At 59.1% G+C, this 17,915-nt stretch overlaps 3 protein-coding genes across 10 annotated transcripts; 1 reads left to right on the forward strand and 2 right to left on the reverse strand.

Moving 5' to 3' along the window:
* Window positions 1–103: 103 nt before the first annotated feature.
* Window positions 104–10,635, reverse strand: XAB2 (XPA binding protein 2). Its single transcript, XM_054461886.2, has 19 exons — window positions 10,313–10,635; window positions 8,978–9,126; window positions 8,577–8,700; window positions 8,092–8,289; window positions 6,936–7,070; window positions 6,678–6,842; window positions 5,129–5,273; window positions 4,559–4,710; window positions 4,063–4,182; window positions 3,347–3,478; window positions 3,115–3,246; window positions 2,916–3,029; window positions 1,715–1,877; window positions 1,425–1,615; window positions 1,126–1,248; window positions 849–1,020; window positions 520–649; window positions 321–430; window positions 104–221 (listed from the first exon to the last, which is right to left on the reverse strand). The coding sequence occupies exons 1-19, from the start codon at window positions 10,361–10,363 to the stop codon at window positions 160–162; spliced, it is 2,568 nt and encodes an 855-aa protein (XP_054317861.2). The 5' UTR covers window positions 10,364–10,635; the 3' UTR covers window positions 104–159.
* On the forward strand, window positions 10,571–12,456 carry LOC129019415 (protein PET100 homolog, mitochondrial). Its single transcript, XM_054461899.1, has 4 exons — window positions 10,571–10,697; window positions 11,410–11,496; window positions 11,660–11,683; window positions 12,305–12,456. Exons 1-4 carry the CDS (start codon window positions 10,671–10,673, stop codon window positions 12,386–12,388), a joined length of 222 nt encoding a protein of 73 aa, XP_054317874.1. The 5' UTR covers window positions 10,571–10,670; the 3' UTR covers window positions 12,389–12,456.
* On the reverse strand, window positions 12,440–17,905 carry PCP2 (Purkinje cell protein 2). Of its 8 annotated transcripts, XM_054461893.2 has the most exons (6): window positions 17,850–17,888; window positions 17,261–17,611; window positions 14,243–14,726; window positions 13,546–13,672; window positions 13,223–13,347; window positions 12,449–12,640 (listed from the first exon to the last, which is right to left on the reverse strand). In XM_054461893.2, exons 3-6 carry the CDS (start codon window positions 14,291–14,293, stop codon window positions 12,521–12,523), a joined length of 423 nt encoding a protein of 140 aa, XP_054317868.1. In that variant the 5' UTR covers window positions 14,294–14,726; window positions 17,261–17,611; window positions 17,850–17,888; the 3' UTR covers window positions 12,449–12,520. The 8 variants fall into 8 exon arrangements, with proteins under 8 accessions (XP_054317871.1, XP_054317873.1, XP_054317868.1 ...); XM_054461896.2 differs by having other exon boundaries at window positions 12,440–12,640; window positions 13,546–13,660; window positions 17,261–17,889; XM_054461891.2 differs by having other exon boundaries at window positions 17,261–17,905.
* Between the last annotated feature and the right edge of the window lie 10 nt (window positions 17,906–17,915).

Here is a 17,915-nt window from a genome sequence, read left to right on the forward strand (position 1 = left end):
CGCCCCACCTCCCACAGCAGCCAATCCCAGCCCAAGGCCAGGCACTCCTGGGCTGTACTCCCTCGGGCACCTGGGCAGCAGGAAGGAGACTCAGACCACGATATACAAACGTAGCTGTATTGGGGAGGGGGTGGGGAAGGGGGATAGGGGAGGGACAGGTCAGTCTTCCTTCAGGCTCCCGAACACTGCAGCTGGCACGCTCTGCTGCTCCAGCCTAACCTCTGTGGGGAAGGCGGGAGCCAGTCACCCTCCTGGCGTTGGCCTGTTCCCCAAGGCCCGCCCCGGCCCTGCCCCCATCCCTGCCCCCGCCAGGCCCTCACCATTGGGCTCCAGGTCCATCTCGTCCTCGTCCTCGTCCTCGCCCAGCTGGATCTCCTCAGGGTTGACCTGCTGTGCCAGCTCTGCCAGCTCCTCCCGGGAGGCGTCACTCCTAGGGACGGGCCATGCTGCCTCAGTTCCCCACCCCGGGACCCCTCGGGACCTGTCCCAGTCCTGTCCCATCCGAGGATCCGCCCTCACCTCACGAACAGGATCTTGCTCTGGGCGCGCAAGGGCTGGTCGCGCTCCGCTTCAGCCGCCAGCTGCTCTGCCCGCTGTTCCAGCAGCTTCATGTCGTCCATGCCGCTCTGCCCAGGGGCCAGGTCAGATACTAGTGGGTGGGAGCAGGGGGTCAGCGCCACGGGGGCCCCTCCCACACATCGGACGCTGCACTGTCCCAGTCCCCCAGGTGATGGCCCAGCCCTCAAGGAGATTGCCATCAGGATCCGAGGCTCCCAGACCCAGAAAGCCCAGGTCAGGCCGGGCTGAGATGCCCTGGATGAAGGACCCAGCCAGCTGGGACGGCTCACCGGTGCCCGTGGCACTGCCTGAGACCTTGAGCATCTGCGAGGCCATGAAGTTGACCTGCGTGTTGTATGTGGCCTGCACGCTGCGCCGGATACGCAGCATCTCCTTGATGGTGTCCTCGTTGCCATGCCGGACCTCGAAGTCCTTCCACGTCTGCCAGAACACACCGGTCGTCTGTGTGGAGAGCAGGGCAGGGGTGGGTGTGTGCCCGTAAGCTGGTTGACTCCGCCGCAGCCCCCAACCCTGATGCCCGTCCCTCCCCACAGCCCCCAGCCCTACCCGGGGGTCACAGATCTGGGAGCAGAAGCTGTAAATGGCCCGGGCGCGGTCGATCTCCCCGAGCTTGCACTCCATGTCTGCAAACCTCAGGCACATCTCACGCGCATGCTCGTCCGACAGCACCTGGACACCGGGGTTGGGGAGGCCGGGAGTGAGGCCGGGGTAGCTCGGGGGCTCCCAACACACCATGGCCATCCCTGTGCTTCCAGAAGGCTCCTCCCCAGCCCCTCCCACCTGCCTGGACCCCTTCCGTCTGCTCAGGGACCTCCGGCCCCGGCCCAGCCCCCCACGGTGGGTACCTCAATGGCCTTTTGGTAGATGCCGCGGGTGTGGGTGACCCCATAGATCTCGGCCGCCCGCTTGATGTAGATGTTGAACATGTCGTACTGCTGGGCGGGCTCCACGGCCCTGGTGGCACGCTCGTACACGGCCATGGCATGCCGGGCCAGGCCCCACTCCTCCTCCAGCTGCGCATACAGCAGGTACAAGGCTGGGCGGGGGAGGGGGGAGAGGGGAGCATGGTCAGCCGAGGCCAGTCAGAAACCCAGCCCGCCCACAATCCCCACCCCACGCCCTCTGCGCGCCTCACTCTTGGCGTATTTTGGGGGGCAGCCGTCCAGAGCCTGTTCAAACAGGTCCCGCGCCCGCTCCAGCTTGCGGCCCCCATAGCGGGCAATGAATTTGGTCAGGTAGGTGCTCCAGATGTCGGACACGTTGGGCCACTTGAACAGCGAGATGCCGCGCTCGTACGCCTGTTACCACAGGAAGAGTCACATGTGAGAATCTGCAGATAGAGACCACCAGGCACCCGGGATGTCCTTGGGCGACGTCTGTAGGGAGCCCGCCGGGATCTCCCTTGGGGCCCTTCCCTGTCCACGCCTCCCTGTCCCTAATGGCAGTTGTGGGGGTCTGTCCTCTGCACTGTCTCCCTCTGTGAGAACCCCAAGAACAGGGGTGCAATGGGACCTGCTAAGCAGAGTCTGGCCCCATAGGAGGTGACATGATGGGTGAAGGTGGGTGGCTCCCCAGCTCTGCTGACGCTGGCTGCCTGTCCCCAGGGAGGAGGCTGCACCCCCTGACAGAGGGGCAGGCAGTAGCACGCATGTGCATGTAGGACCTCCCCATTTGCGTTATCTGTATAACGCCCACACGATCCATAGAAACACACACTCAAACATGACTGCTCCGGCCGCGGGACAGGGCCTTGCCACGGAGACAAACAACATACCCCCTGGACCCCACAACCGGTCTCCTGAGCAGTGGGGCAGGGAGAGCCCGCACACACTGGCACCAACACCCTCCCCACGAGTGATGGGTGCACATGGAAGTAGGACTCTGTGCCTGCTATGGAATGCACTGTGCCCCCCCAAAACACTCATATGCTCAAATCTTAACCCCCAGTACCTCAGAAAGTAGATTCGTTTGAAGATGAGATCATTAAGTTAAACTGAGGTCGTTAGGGGCCTCCTAATCCATTATGCCTGATGTCCTTTTAAGAAGAGGAAATTTCAAAAGTGACACACACACACACAGAGAAGGCCACACAAAGACAAAGGGAGAAGGCGGCTGTCTGTAAGCTGAGGAGAGAGGCCTCAGGAGGAACCAGCCCTGCCCATGCCTCAATCCTGGACTTCCAGCCTGCAGGACGGGGAGAAGCTGAATCTCTGTTGTTTACATCACCCAGTCTGTATACTGTGTCACACAAGCCCCAGCAGACTTGTAAGTTGCCGAGGACCCCTGGGGAGGGGACACCGCCATCAGGGGCCTCTGGGTCCGCCCCAGCCCCTCACCTTGAAGCTCTCCTCGAAGTACTTGTGCTCCTCCAGGAACATGGCATAGTTGATGACGATCTGGGGCGTCGCGATACGCAGGTCCAGGATGCGGTCATACACGGCCTTGGTGGACTGCGGGGGTGGGGATGGGAAAGGTCGGAGCTGGTTCTGGAGCTGAGTCCGGTGCCCCGTCCCTCCCCAGCCACAGGCAGCTCACCTGGAAGGTGCCGAGGCTCTCCTCCAGGTCAGCGAGCATGGACCAGACCTTCAGCGACTTGTACACGCGGTTCTGCACAGGCTCTGAGCCATCAAAGTACTCGGCCCGGCGGGCAGGCAGCGCCGTGGCCTTCTGCAGGGGCAGACAGCGGCCGGGGAGGCACTCAGGGGCTGTCCCCAGCCCTTGCCGTACAATCTGCAGCCCCCACCCCACAGCCTGGGCCTGTTCTCACTCGCAGCAGCCGCAAGGCCTCATCGTAGTTCTCGTGTCGGAGCTCCAGCTCCCCGCACTGACACCACACGCTTGCCAGGTCATCCACCTGCTTGAAATTCACCTTGGTGGCCTTCTCCAGGATGACGCGGGCCTGCCGGGGCGGGCAGAGGCGAGGCTGAGACCCTGCCCACCTGGACAGCCCCCACCATCAAGGGTCAGAAAGGCCACCATGCTCACAAACATACAGGCACACACACACACAGGCACACGCACACGCACACACACACAGGCACACGCACAGGCACACGCACAGGCGCGCACACACACACACAGGCACACGCACAGGCACACGCACAGGCACACACACACACAGGCACACGCACAGGCACACGCGCACAGGCATATGCACAGGCACACACACAGGCGCACACACACACACAGGCACACGCACAGGCACACACACACAGGCACGCACAGGCACACACGCACAGGCATATGCACAGGCACACACACAGGCGCACACACACACACAGGCACACGCACAGGCACACACACACACAGGCACACGCACACGCACACACACAGGCACATGCACAGGCACACGCACACACATGCACACACACGCACACATCCATGCACACACAGGTACACACACAGGCACACAAACATACATGCACACATATACAAGCACGCACACATACATGAACACACAGGCACACACAACAGGGTGCTCACATCGTCCAGCTGCCCGTTGTCCTCATAAAACTTGGCAAACGCCACCCACAGAGTGTGGGGCTTGCCTGTGGCCTTGAAGGGGTCCACCGTCTGCACAGCCTCTGTGTAGGTGTTGATGATCTGGGGACAGGAGGGAGGTCACATACAGGACTCAGGACCCTGCAGATGACGGTCGGGGCAGAGCTGTGCCTCTGAGGGGTGGGGCCTGGAGGGTGCTGTGGCCCCCGTCGGGAGAGGCCAGGAAGGAACTATGGTCCTTGCCAATGGTCGGGACCGAGAGAGAGTTGTGGCCCTCCAAGGGGCGGGGCCAGGAGGGACTGTGGCTCTGAGGGGCAGGGCTAGAGCAGGACGAGAACCCCAAGAACAGGGGTGGAATTGGACCTACTAAGCTGAGTCAGGCCCCTAGGAGGTGACATTATGGGTGAAGGTGGGTAGCTCCCCAGTTCTGCAGGAAACTGTGGCCCTCAGGGGCAGGACCGGGGCAGCCTTCACACACCTCCCGGGGGCGGCCCTGGTGCAGGGCGACACGCTTGTGCCACTCGTGCACGTGGTGTGGGTTTTGGCGCAGCAAGACGCTGTTGAGGAGCAGGGGCCGCCGGCTGATGAGCTGCTCAAAGCGGGCCAGGCGTAGCTCCAGGTCCACATCATCTGGGAGCCGCGAACATGTTCGTGAGGGGCAGAGACCCAGGATGCAGGTCCCCGGATGTCACCGCCTCCGCTGCCCACCCTCACTGCCCTCTAACCCCCAGCCAAGTGCTCTGGGCCCTAGACACTCAGCTCGGGTGTCCACCTGAGCCCCACCCCCAGCCCCAGGTACTGCGGATATCCCCTCCTACCCGCACTGTTCCCCTAGCCCTCCTGCCCTGCCAGGATCTGGCCCAGGCCTGAGACGTGTCCCCATTCCTGGCTCCTCCAAGACCCCCACACCCCCTGCATCCACCCAGCCTCCTTCCCTGCTGGCCCCCAGCTGAGCCTCCTGGGGCTGCCTCACCTGAGATGTGTCCCACCCCTACCGCTAATGTGCACTCAGCTCTCTCCCCACCAGCCAGGGCCCCCAGAGGCTCACCCTCCTCCTCGCGCCCCAGCTCTGAGGCGGTCTCCATCTTTGCGGCGATCATGCTCTCCTCGAACTGGGCGTAGCTGTCAAACACCTGTGTGAAGTCCCGCACGGTCATCACCGTCTGGATGGCCTCCTCGTACACGTCCCGAGCCTGTGGGGACCCAGGGAAGGGGAGGTGAGAGGAAAGTGACGCAGGGGACAGGCAGCAGCACTCTTAGTACCAGCCCCAATCTGGAACCCCTGGGGGCCTTCTGGGGGCCCATCCAGCACCTCTGGGCAGTGATCCCAGGACAGAGCCTCAGTGGAGCCTTCTCACCCCCACCCTGCCCTGCACTGCCAGGGTGATCTTGGGAGCTTCACGACCTCCTCAGTAAAGCGGGCGACTGCCCTTTGTGCACAGTGACCTCAGGCTCAACTGAGACACATGTGTGAAGCACTTGGCACCCAATAAATGGCCAAAAACCCCCCAGCACCTATGGGTCCACCCTGCAGGGACCCTCGCCTCAGCTCATCCTCCGAGGGCTCAGAATTTGCTCCAAAGCACCCCTCTCGCTTGCCTGACCCTCTTCCCCAGCCCGCCTGTCCCCCACCTGGCTCACCCGCCCCAGCTCAGGTCCCCTTTCTACCCAGCCCTGACGGGTCTTGCCCTGCTGCCTCCAACAGCCTTGGCCTACACGTGCCCCTGGAAGGGGCGCTGTGAAGCGCATGCCGCCCACACCGCACTGGCAGCTCCCCCAGCCAGCAGCACGGCCAGCCCGTTTGGCTTTCGAGGCTCCCAATCTATCTTCCCTGGGTTCCTGAGCCTCCCTGCTCTCGGCTCCAGTCCCCTCTGCACCCATCTGCCCCCAGGCCATCCCCTGAGCTTGCCACTCCACTGCCTGCAAAAAGCCATAGTCAGCTAACCCCTGAGGGAGTGGCCCTCACGCCACGTACCTCCTCAGTGCTGCGCCTGCGTCACTGAGCTGATTGGTGACAGGCAGTAACTGTCACCCTGATTTTACAAATGAAGACACCCCGCCTTAGTGGGGCCAAGGCCGCACAGCCAGAGGGTGAACCCTGAACGCGGATGTGGCTGACTCCAAGGCTGATGTGCTTGCGGGCGGGAGTGTTCCCCTCCCCTCACCAGGATGGCAATCATGTGCAGGGACATGCATGTCTGTCACAAATGGCACTTTTTTTTTTTTTTTTTGAGATGGAGTCTCGCTCTGCCACGCAGGCTGGAGTGCAGTGGTGCGATCGCAGCTCACGGCAACCTCCACCTCCCAAGTTCAAGTGATTCTCCTGCCTCAGCCTACAGGCGCTCACCGTCATGTCTGACTAATTTTTGTATTTTTAGTAGAGATGGGGTTTCACCATGTTGGCCAGGCTGGTCTTGAACTGCTGACTTCAAGTGATCCTACCGCCTCGGCCTCCCAAAGTGCTGGGATGACAGGCATGAGCCACCGCGCCTGGCCATAAATGGCACGTTTTCTGCCTGTGCATGTGTCAACATGTGTCCCCGAGTGTCGGAGGGAGACCCCGTCCCGAACCCAGAGCCCCGTGTGCCAGCATGCACCTTCTCGAAGTGGCCGCTGCGGATGTAGTAGTCAGCGAGAGAACACCAGAGCTTGCCCAGCTGGTCGGTGAAGCGGGTGAGGCCCCCGCGGATGATGGCGTCCACATTGAGGGACTGTACCTTGTCCGGATTCTGGGAGATGAGGTCGCACAGCTCGTGCCACAGCTGCAGGGCATGGGGCAGTGGGGGGAGAGTCTCAGGCTCAGTCACGGAGAGGGGTGGCCCTCCCACCCGGCTCCCGGCTCCCGGCAGGCCCACCTGGTAGTTGGACTTGCCGGCCTTGGACACGAAACGCTCATCGTTCACCACAGTGGCCAGGCGCTGGGCGGCCTCATCCAGCCGGTCACTTGACTTGAGGTACTCAATGTACTCCTCTGCACTCTCGGGACTCAGCTGGGGACCGAGCCACCCCTCAGGCAGTCAGTGGGGTGGCAGGGCTACGCCCACCTCCTGATTCAGTGGCTTTGGGGCGCCCCCCCACCCCCACCCATTTACGACTGTCTTGGGCAAAAGCAAGCCCTGTCAAACCAGCCTCAGCCCCACTGGGTTAGGCTCAACCCCCTATGGCTGTCAAACCAGCCTCAGCCCCACTGGTCCAGCCCAGTTCCTACTGGTCTAGCCTCAGCCCCACTGGGCTAGGCTCAACCCTCTATGGGTCCTGCCTTGGCTCCACTGGTCCAGCCTCAGTCCTGACTAGACGAGCTGTGGACTTTTTGGGTTAGCCTTGACCCACAAGGGCACAGCCTTGACTGCAGTGGTCCAGTCTCAGCCCCAATGGTCCAGCCTTGGTCCTTTTAGGTTAGAATTGACCCCCAACCCACAATGGGTCCAACCTTGGCTCCACTAGTCCAGCCTCAGTCCTGACTGGTCTAGCCTTGGCCTCTTTGGGTCGGCCTTGATCACATGGATCCAGCCTTGACTATAGTGTCCAGCCTGGGTCCCATGGGTCTAGCCTCAGTCCTGACTGGTCCAGCTTAGAATCCAAATGTCACAGAACAGATACTACAAGTTTGAGCAAACCATGCCCCACTCCCGCCCGGCTGGTGCTTCCACTCTCCACCCTGCCTGCTTCTCCCCACCCCTATTCCTGGCCCTTATCATGGCTGTGGTTTTACTCTAGTTCATGCCATCAGCTCATATGCATCTGTCTTCCTAGTTAGACTAAAAGCTCCGTGCAGGCAGGGAGTGTCTTAGTCACACTGTCCTCAGCACCCATCACTATGCCTAATGTGAAACTGGTGTGAGCAAACTATTTGGAAAATAAAGACGTGAATCACGGACAACAAAACACATGCATCTCCAGGAGCCTCTTCCCACATCCCGTCTGCTGGGTGACATCCTACACGGAGCTAGTGTCACAGTGAGGCCGTTTCTGGAAACTAACCTGGGGAACCAGCGCACCTGCTCGGCTCACCTTGAGGAAGCGCCGATAGCCTCGCACAGCTGTCTCAGGCAGTGGGTGTGAGCGCAGGAAGCGCAGATACAGGGGCCAAATTCGAGAGTGCTGAGTGATAGGCAGTGCCCGGAGGGCACGGTCGAAGGTGCGGCGGGTATGTGTGACGCGCCCCTGGTCCATGAGGAACTGGCAGTAATCTAGCCACAGACGAGGCATCTGGGGGTGTGGGGAGAGGCGGCTGGGGCTAAGCCACGGACTCCATGGCCTGGCCACAGACACTCGATGTCCTGTGGCTGAGCCACACCTGGGGCCTCCACATAAATGCAGCGGGACCCAGAAACCCCCAGCTCCAGGACTGAGTCCAGCCCAACTTCCCGTGCAAAGAAGCAACAGGAATCCAAGCCCCCATCCCTAACATGCTGAGCCCAGCCCCTGTCCCCACCCCACCCACCACCATGGACTGAGCCCCTCCTCCCGATTCATCCCCTCGCCTAGCCCCAAACCTTGTGCATGAACACAAAGGCCCTCTCATGACAGTTGTTGACATCTTCATAGGCGGGGTCGGTCACACAGCGATGCTTCACCTGTGCCCGACGCGCCTTCAGGTATCGGTACCAGAGTTTGTAGCTGGGGAATAGGAGGGGACAGATGCTGATCAGTCAGCTTTATGGACCCCCCCCAGAACCATTTGCCCTGCCCCAGTTGGCAAGTGTGGGAGGGGTGACATGTCTCAGCAATGACAGGGACAGACTGGGACATCAGAGAAGGTCTGCTGACCCATCAAGGGATGTACAGGTCAGTGATGGAACACGAAGCAATCACCCGGGACCTACTTAGCAGTTTTGTTATAACTGGACCAGGTGGGGTGGGGGCTGGTGGGCAGGGCAGCTGGAGCCATTCCCACCTGCAGGGCAGCAGCTTGAGTGCACGCTCGTATAGCTGATTGAGCCTGGGCTTCGGGGCGCCCTGTTTGAATTCGATGTAGCGAAGCCAGCATTTGACAGAGAACTGGTTCCGCATGATTTCCTCCTCATAGGGGAGGTCCTCTTCCTCCTGCCAGGGCCAGGGAACGGGAAGAAGAGAGGCCTACCCTCAGAGCCTGTGTGCAGCACCATCCCACTGCTGGGGCTCACGTCCAAACTCCGGACTTTTACTTAGATCCCACCACCCACCAAGAAAGTCAGGTCACCAGATGCCCAGGCACCAAACCAGATGCCCAGACACCAAGACAGTGGCCCAGACCTTTACCCCTCAGAATTCAACTACCCAAAATCGAACCCAAATCATCAGACTTCTCAATCTTTAGGGCTCTGGGCCAGGAATGAGTCCGCATCACCACTCGCTTTCTGCCCCAGATGGTCAGACTCCTTAGATACCAAGGCCCTGGCCCAGATGCCAGGCCTCTGTCCTGGACACCAGACCCCACTTCTTCAAAACGTGCCTCTTCCCAGACACCAGGTCTTTGGCCCCTCAGACTCCCACTGTCACCATCTGACCCATCTCCACCCCAGGCCCAGATGACCAGATCTTTACCCCAGCCACCAGGGCTCTCAGGTCCAGATTCCAAGCCACTAGCCCCGCCCCCAGGATCCCACTAGCCAGCGTCTAGCTCAGCTCTGCCCCAGAAGTTAAAAGCTAGGCCTTTATCTCATAAGAGGAGTTATACACCAGAAGCCAAGCCTTTAACTTTGCACACCAAGAATCTGGTGAAGATGTCACGCCTCTATTCCAGACAGCAAGTATTTCATTGGCCATCGCCTGACAAGCTCCACATCACCAGGGTTCTTCTAGCCTGGCCACCACCCCAGAAACTGTCATGCTGCAGTCCAGGCCTAGAGACCGCTATCCAGAAAATCAAGCCTTCATCCCAGAAACCAGAACCCTGGCCTCGTAATCACGCCTTCACTTCAGACACCGGTCTTCACCTCTCAAGGTTCAGTTATGCGATCTCCCTCCTCTCCCATTCCCTGCACGCCCCCATTTCCGCCCCTGGTTCGGGAAGCTAGACGCTTCCCTTCGACACTAGTTTTCTACTCAGACCCTAAAATACAACACCATATTTTTACTCCTGGACAGTTCGGTGCGGACATGACGATCCGGTCTCTGGCCCGTTAGGGTTCCCAGCCCTTGGCCTGGCAGTTTCGGCCTAAATCCCCTTGGCGACCCGGCCCCGATCCCCTGCGGCGTCCAGGTCCCAATGCCCCAAAGCAGGCCACCCCCGGCTCCTCTGTGGACTCACGAAGACAAGGTCCGGCCGCTCGGGCCGCGAGAGTCGCGCCATTACCACCATTTTTCTGGATGCCCAGGTACAGGCGAAGAGTCGCGCGCTTATGACGTCTATCACTGACGGCCCGCCCCTCCGAGCCAAACCCGCTTTCTATTGGTTACATCCTCTTTGACAGACAGGCCCACGTTATTGACTTCGTCTCGACGACGCCAGCGACCGGAAGCAGAATAGGGGTGCCAGAAGATGCGTCATCAAGATACACATTGACCAATCAGCTTCAGTAATGGAGCGTGCAAAACACCAGTGAGCTTCTGTCTTGCTGGAGGGTCGGCTTTGGGCGGAAGTGGCTTTGTTGACCGGGAGAAACGAGATGGGGGTGAAGCTGGAGATACTTCGGGTCAGTGGACACGGGAGTGGGTTGGGAGGCTTGGCAGGGGATCTTCCTGGATCTGAAGATGAGGTTGGAAATGGGGGGACTTCAAAGGAAGAGGGCGCTCCAAGGAGAAAGCTCTTAAGATTTGAGAGGAACCTTTCTGGTTGGAAATCCAGGAGAGGGGACGCTGGGTTGGGGGGTGGTTCTCGGATTTGGGCTTCTGGGTTTGGGGGCTGCGGGAGGGCTTGTCCGAGTAAGGACCTCAGAGAGGGGTGAGCTGAGAAGGGGGCTCTAAAGAAGGAGGACTTAAGATCCTGGGGGAGCTCTCAGCCTCGTGATGGGTGGGTGTCTATGACAGGGAGATTCCTAGACTTCGAGAAGTGGAGTTGAAGAGGGACGCCTCCTGGGTTTGGGGGTGCTCCCGGGATCTTAAGTGGGGATGGGTAATGAGGTCTCGAGGAGATGCTTTTGATTGTAGCTGGGGCCTCTGTGTGTCTGTCTGTCTTTGAGAGGAAGACTCCAGCTCGGGGGGACTTTCAGGAATGAGGCCTCCTGGATTATAGGAGTTAGGTTTTAGGATGCGAGGTTTCTGTACCCTTGGTGGGAGTTCTGGGGTTCTTGGGTCGGCCGTAACGAGGCGCTTCTAGACTCTGCAGTAGGATGGGTCCCCCAGGCTCTGAGGAGCCTCTGCACATTGCTTGGGGGAGCTCACCTCACCCACCCTCTGCCATTCCAGATGATAATCTACCTCACTTTCCCTGTGGCTATGTTCTGGGTTTCCAATCAGGCCGAGTGGTTTGAGGACGATGTCATACAGCGCAAGGTGGGCATAAGAGGAGTGTTGGAGGGTTCATTCCAGGGGTGGGAGAGGGTGTGGGGCACCAGTCTGCTGGGGACCAATGTCTGCCTCCCATAAGCCGACTCTACCCTGATGTGGGGCTCTGGAGGCCTTTGGCTCGTGTCCCAGTTGTGACTTTTCCTTACAGAGGGAGCTGTGGCCACCTGAGAAGGTAAGTGATCTCTTCTTCCTGCCAGAGGGATGGAGGAGGCTGGATTCTTGTATCCGGGATGGGTTTTAGATGAAAATTTTAGGCCAGGCATAGTGGCTTATGCTTGTAATCCCAGGGCATGGGAGGCTGAGGTGGGTAGATCACTTGAGGTCAGGAGTTCAAGACCAGCCTGGCCAACGTGGCGAAACCCCATGTCTACAAAAATACAAAACTTAGCCAGGCGTGGTGGCAGGCGCCTATAATTCCAGCTGCTTGGGAGGCTGAGGGAGGACAGTCACTTGAACCCAGGAGGCGGAGGTTGCAGTGAGCCCAAGATCACGCCACTGCACTCCAGCCTGGGCAATAGAGTGAGACTTTGTCTCAAAAAGAAACATTTTACTCTCAGCCATGAGTAACAAACCGATAGCAGAGGAGTAGATGGTTTCCTTATTGCCTTCTCCTGGAAGAGTGAAGCGGATCCCACTCGGACCCCTTTGTAATTGGCAGGGGGCTTCCAGTGAAGACACTGAACCCTGAAGCCGTCGTCTGGGGCAGGGTGTGGGAGATGGGGGGGAGGGGGTTCCCGGCTCTGAGGTGTGTGCCCCTCCCCCCTTCCTGTCCCACCCGCTTCTCCACCTCTAGCTTCAAGAGATAGAGGAATTCAAAGAGAGGTTACGGAAGCGGCGGGAGGAGAAGCTCCTTCGCGATGCCCAGCAGAACTCCTGAGGCCTCCAAGTGGGAGTCCTAGCCCCTCCACTGATGAAATATACATATATTCAGTTCCTTGTTATTCATTTAAGTGTTTTATTCTTTTATCAGTTTTTGGGGGCTGAGTGAGACCCAGGAAGCCTCAGGCCCTCAGGGGGCTTGTGTCGGGGGCTGGGGGCTGCTGTTCCGACGGAAGCCGAGAGCGGTCGGATCCTGAGGGGTGAGCAGGGGTTGGGGACTGAGGGTCCCAGCTCGTTTCTGTGCTCCGTCCTGTGGATGAAGAGGGGTCAGCCAGGGGGAGAGCTCAAGGGCAGTGCCGGCCAGAGGTGGCGAACATTGGAGAGAGGGCACAGGTAGGCACCGTGTCCCACCTCATCGTGAGCACTGGTCTATGTTTACCCTCAATATCTGCCATTTAGGGTGGCATTTGAGTGTGAGGTGGCAGGTCTTGGGGCCCTCGCTGGGGTCTTGATCAGAACCCAAGCTTCGTGTATGTGTGAAGTCAACACGTGAGTATGCAGATGTATATATCCTATGCATGAGCTTACGTGCCCTCCTCCCTGGGGTACTTTCCTAGGAAGGGGTCCTATTTTCTCCCTTTGGCCTCCCCAGAACCTTCAGACTTGGGGGCAGGAGCCACAAGTTCCAGCCACGGGTATGACACTAGCATGGCCCCTGTATAACCTTGGGCCCCTCTAGCCACTGCCTGGGCCTTGGTCCTCCCATCTAAAGTCAGGGCGGTGGATGGACAGAGGTGGGGCAGGCCCTGTTCCCTCCTGGCTGGGGTGGAGGGCAGGATCGGAGAGCACTTCCTGGCGGGTTTCTCCTCGGCATCGCCAGAACATCACCTACCTTGGACCCCACGGGCTGGAAGCCGGGCAGGCTGCTGACTGTCACACGTTGGTCATCCATGCGGCGGCCCTGGGTACTGGCCAGCATGTCCATGAAGCTGTCCATCTCGGGGGTGAGGTCGCTCTCTGTGTGGACGTTCACAGACTTGGGAGGACACAGCCGGACTGGGGGCCCCCAACCCTACCCCTTCACCCCCACGCAGATGCTTCAGGGTGCACAACCACCTCCCACACCCCGTGCCCCCAGGCCCTCCAGATGACCACCCGCCCTGCACTCCCACCCCGTTGACGCGCCATGGACGGCACCCCCGTGCCCATGCTCACGACTCTTGGTGGTCTGGCCCGGCCCGGCCTGCAGTGAACAGCGCTGCCCCTCCATCCGGTCGCCCTGCACGTGGCTCAGCAGATTGAAGAAGCCCTCCTGGTCTGGGGAGCCCGCCTGGGGACAGACCTGCTCAGTCTGGTTGGCCCTTCAGCTTGGGGGCCCCTCCTCAAACTTCCCAGCCAGCCTGTTCACACCCTGACCCCAGGGCTTGCCGTCCCCGCTTCCTCAGCTCTCACCATGGTCCCCGCCGATCCTCTCTGCAGAGCTGTTCTGAATGAGACATGAGTCTCCTTCCCAATCCCGGCCCCCGCCCCAGGGGCCCTGGCCAGCAGTGCCACTTCACGTGGTACCGCCTCAAGGGACAGGCTCCGATGCCAGTGTCCCGCCGTCCTAGATTGGGGCCTGATGAGTGTGGCCTGGGAGCTGGGACACGAATCAGGGAAACATGGCCCAGGAGCTACCCCCAGGTCCCAGCATCTCCCATCAATAGGGGTCCATACGGACAGCCCTGCCCTCTGCCCTGGGGCCTGGCACTCAGACCGCCAAGCCCACCAGCCCCTTTCTACAGCCACAACTGGGTCAGGGGGTCCTAGGAGACTCACTCGCTAATTAGGTGCCCTACAAACTAATTAGTCTTGTCAATCACGGGCTCTGAGACCTTGAGCTGGGGGTGGGGTGGGGGCAGGGCCCTCTCACCTCGGCACAGGGGCCTGAGCCTTCCTCCGTCTTCTCTTCCTGGTCCATCATGTCCCTGGACTCCGGTCGCTTTTCTGCTGGCCTCTGCCCCGGCCCAGTGCCAGAGAGGGCCTTTTAAACGTCCAGGACGTGGGGGTGTGGATTCCCCCCATCCCCAAATCCCCAGCTCATGCCCCATCTGCTCCCACCCAAGCTTAAGCCCCATAAAGATCATCCAGATAATTGTTTGCCCACAACGATGCTGGATCTGGCATGGGGGGTAGGGGGCAGGGCGACCTGAGCTTGGACCTCGCTGGGCCCAGCAGCAATGACCGGACCCCGGGGACTCTCGGGTGTGATGTCACAAAAGGCCTGAGCAGTGTCCCCACAGTTGGAGAAGGGAGGCCGACAGTGTAGGGTGGTAGCTGGCTTAGGCGAGGACTTGCAGGTGTCCACACCCAGCCACCCAGGTTCCCCCACTGGCTCCTGGAAGGGCAGCTGCCACCTGCAGTCGGTAGAGAAAGAGGAGGTTGGAGTCAAAGTCCCCTTCCCTCCCTCTCTCTCTGCACCTGCCTCAGACACCACCGGCCACCCTAGCTCCAGCTCTGTCTCCTTGGCAGCAAGTCAAGGGGTCTCCCAGCCACCCTTCCTTCAACCCACTGTCCCTGGAGCCTGGTTGCCTGCCCCAGACCCCAAAACAAGAAAGTCTGGGGTCTCCTGTTCCCACACCACCCAAATGCCAGGTTGAGCTATCTCCTCTCCTCTATCACCCTAGCCCCAGGTGGGAACAGGAGGTGAGACTCCCTGGGGACAGAGGCAGGCGGGGAGAGGACGTCCCTGCCTTTTCCCCCGAGCCGCTGTGGCTTTCCCTCAGTGCCCAAGCAGGGGATGCCACGGGGAGGTCCCCATCCCCTTCCCTGCGCTCCCCAAGACGCCTTTACGGAAACCAGTGGAAGTTTCATCTCAGAATGAATGGGCTGCACTATCACCACCTCTGCCCGAGGCTCCCCTGTTCCACAAAGGGCCAAGTTCACACTCTCTCCCTCTATGCCAATGAAGTGACCCCTCCTCAGCACGTGTATCCCTTTCCTAGGCCTGCCAGAACAAAGTGTCATAGAGCAGATGGCTTAAAGCAACATAAGTTGACTTTTATTATATATTTTTATAAAGAGATGAGGTCTCACTATATTGCCCAGGCTAGTCTCAAACTCCTGGGTTCAGGTGATCCTCCCGCCTGGGCCTCCCAAAGTGCTGGGATTACAGGCATGAGCCACCATGCTCAGCCTTTTAAATTTCTTTTTAACAAATTTATTGAGCCGACGTTCCAGAGGCCAGAGCCTGAAATGAAGGTGTTGGCAGAGCTGTGCTCCCTCTGAAAACCAGGTCTCAGGAGCCCTCCTTGCCCTTCCCTGGCTTTTGGCAGTGGCCTGCCGTCCTTGGTGTCCTTGGCTTGTCACTGCAGCTCTTCACTCCCTGCTTCCGTGGTCACATGGCATTCTCCTTCTGTGTCCCAGTCTTCATATACCCATTTCCCCACCCCCCAACCACCTACACAGAATCAGGTAGACATATAACTATCTTACAAGGACACCGGTGATATTGTATTAGGGGCTTACTCTACTCCAGTGTGACCTCATGCTCACTGCTAATATCTATAATAACCCTATTTCAAATAAGATCCTATTGTGGGGTATAGGGGATTAGTACTTCATATCTTTTGGGGGTTAGTGGTGAGGTGGCTGGCCCTATCAGCTCTCCGTCCCCCCAAGGGGTCAGGCTGAGAAGCTGGAGGCGGTCCTGGCTTCCATCCCCCCAGGATCTGGAGGGTTCCCCGCCTTCCCCTGCTCAAAACTCTTCCCTTCTCAAGACAAAACCCAAACACCTAGGGGTTGTGGAAATGTTCTAAAATGTATTGTGGTAATGGACACACAACTCCAAAAATACTGAAAGCCATTAACTTATGCACCTTAGGTCAGCGAGTTGTATGGTATGTGAATTATATCTCAGTAAAGCTTTTAAAAAAGGAGGAAGGGGCAGGGTGCAGTGGCTCATACCTAAAATCCTAACACTTTGGGAGGGCAAGGCAGGAGGATCCCTTGAGCCCAGGAGTTTGATACCAGCCTGGGCAACATAGGGAGACCCTGTCTCTTAACAACAACAACAAAATCAGCTGGGCACGGTGGTGTGCACCTGTAGTCCCAGCTACTTGGGAGGCCGAGGTGGAAGAATTCCTTGAGCTCAGGAAGTCGACGCTGCAGTGAGCTATGATCGTGCCACTGCCCTCCAGCCTGAGCAACAGAGCGAGACCCGTCTCTTTACAAAACAAAAACAAACAAAAATGGGGAGGAGGGAGAAGAAGGAAGAAAGGAAGGGAAAAGGAAAGGAAAGGAAAGGAAGAAATAGCTCAAACTCCTACCTACGGTTGCCAACCGTCCTGGTTTGCCTGTGACTGTGCTATTTTTAGCACTGAAAGTCCTGCATCCTGGCACTGGGATGGGTCAGTCTGACCTTGTCCTACAGAAGTCCGGCCCCTGCTGCCCCCACCCTCCAGCCTTCTTAAGCTCGGGGCTCCTCCCTTCTCTACCTGGACATGCTGTGTGGCTGCTTCTAGAATTCATTCAGGGATAATGTCAAAAGGCTGCTTCTTCAGAGAGGCCCTCGGGGGTCATCCTCAATAAAGTCCCCTCCCACCCCTACCTTCCGTGGCCCTTGCTGTCACATTAGTTTATTTCCTTTAGGGCAGCGTGGATCCTTTCCTATCTCCCCCAGAACTTCGGGTCTGAGTCACTCCCTATGTCCCATGTAAGCGGCAGGGGGCTTGGTACCTTCATCAACACCGCGGAGCGAAGGAACCAGCTCAGACCAGCAAGAGTCTGTTTACACACATACCTCGCACCTTAAATCGGAGACCTCATTTTGTATGGGTGCTGCTGGGGGCTGTGCCTTCCAAGCGACAGGACACACAGCAGAAGCAGCTTCTGAAATTCCGAGTTGAGTGTGTTGTGTGTGTGTTTGCAAGCATTTGAGGGCGTCACTCACCCCATGTGTGTATCAGCATGTTAATTCGATTGTTGGTCCACGAGGGTAAGCGTGGCTCCTCCCGGAAGAGGGTAAGGCTGTGACAAATGCTCCCCGGGGACAGGCTCCTGGCTTGAATCCCAGCAGGCTCACTCGTCGTGGCCTTGGATTAGGGATCCCGCTAAGCCTCGGTTTCCTCGTCGGCACCGCAGTCCAGGTCGGGACATCGGGCAGGACTGAATGAAAATTATGTCCAGGTGCCTGCACACAAGAGGTCTCCAGCAGGTGCCTGCTCACAAGAGGTCTCCAGGCCTCCTGAATCCATCAAAAGTTATCCAAGACGGCTGCTGCTGCTGCTGCTGCCTCTAAACCCTGAAGTACAGAAGGCAAGTAGGTCAAGATCCCAGGCCCAGACAGTGGCGGCCCGGTGGCATCGAGTGGGTGCCGTGTATCTTGCAGGCACGGAACCTCCCGGGGAAGATGGAGGGATTATTGCCCTGCGATCCCGCTTCGCACGCAAGCCAGGAAGTGTGTGTCTGAACTCCCGTCTGTGAGCGTGTCGTCGAGGTGTGCCCCTCCCGCGACTTCGTGCTCGGCAGCGCGGACGCACCTGCCCGTCCTCCCCGCCAGGGACTCAATTTCCTGGGCCTGGGCGAGAACCGACGGCGGGGAGGGG

This window comes from Pongo pygmaeus, chromosome 20 (genome assembly GCF_028885625.2).
Source record: "Pongo pygmaeus isolate AG05252 chromosome 20, NHGRI_mPonPyg2-v2.0_pri, whole genome shotgun sequence".
In the NCBI taxonomy this organism is placed as follows: Eukaryota; Metazoa; Chordata; class Mammalia; order Primates; family Hominidae; genus Pongo; species Pongo pygmaeus.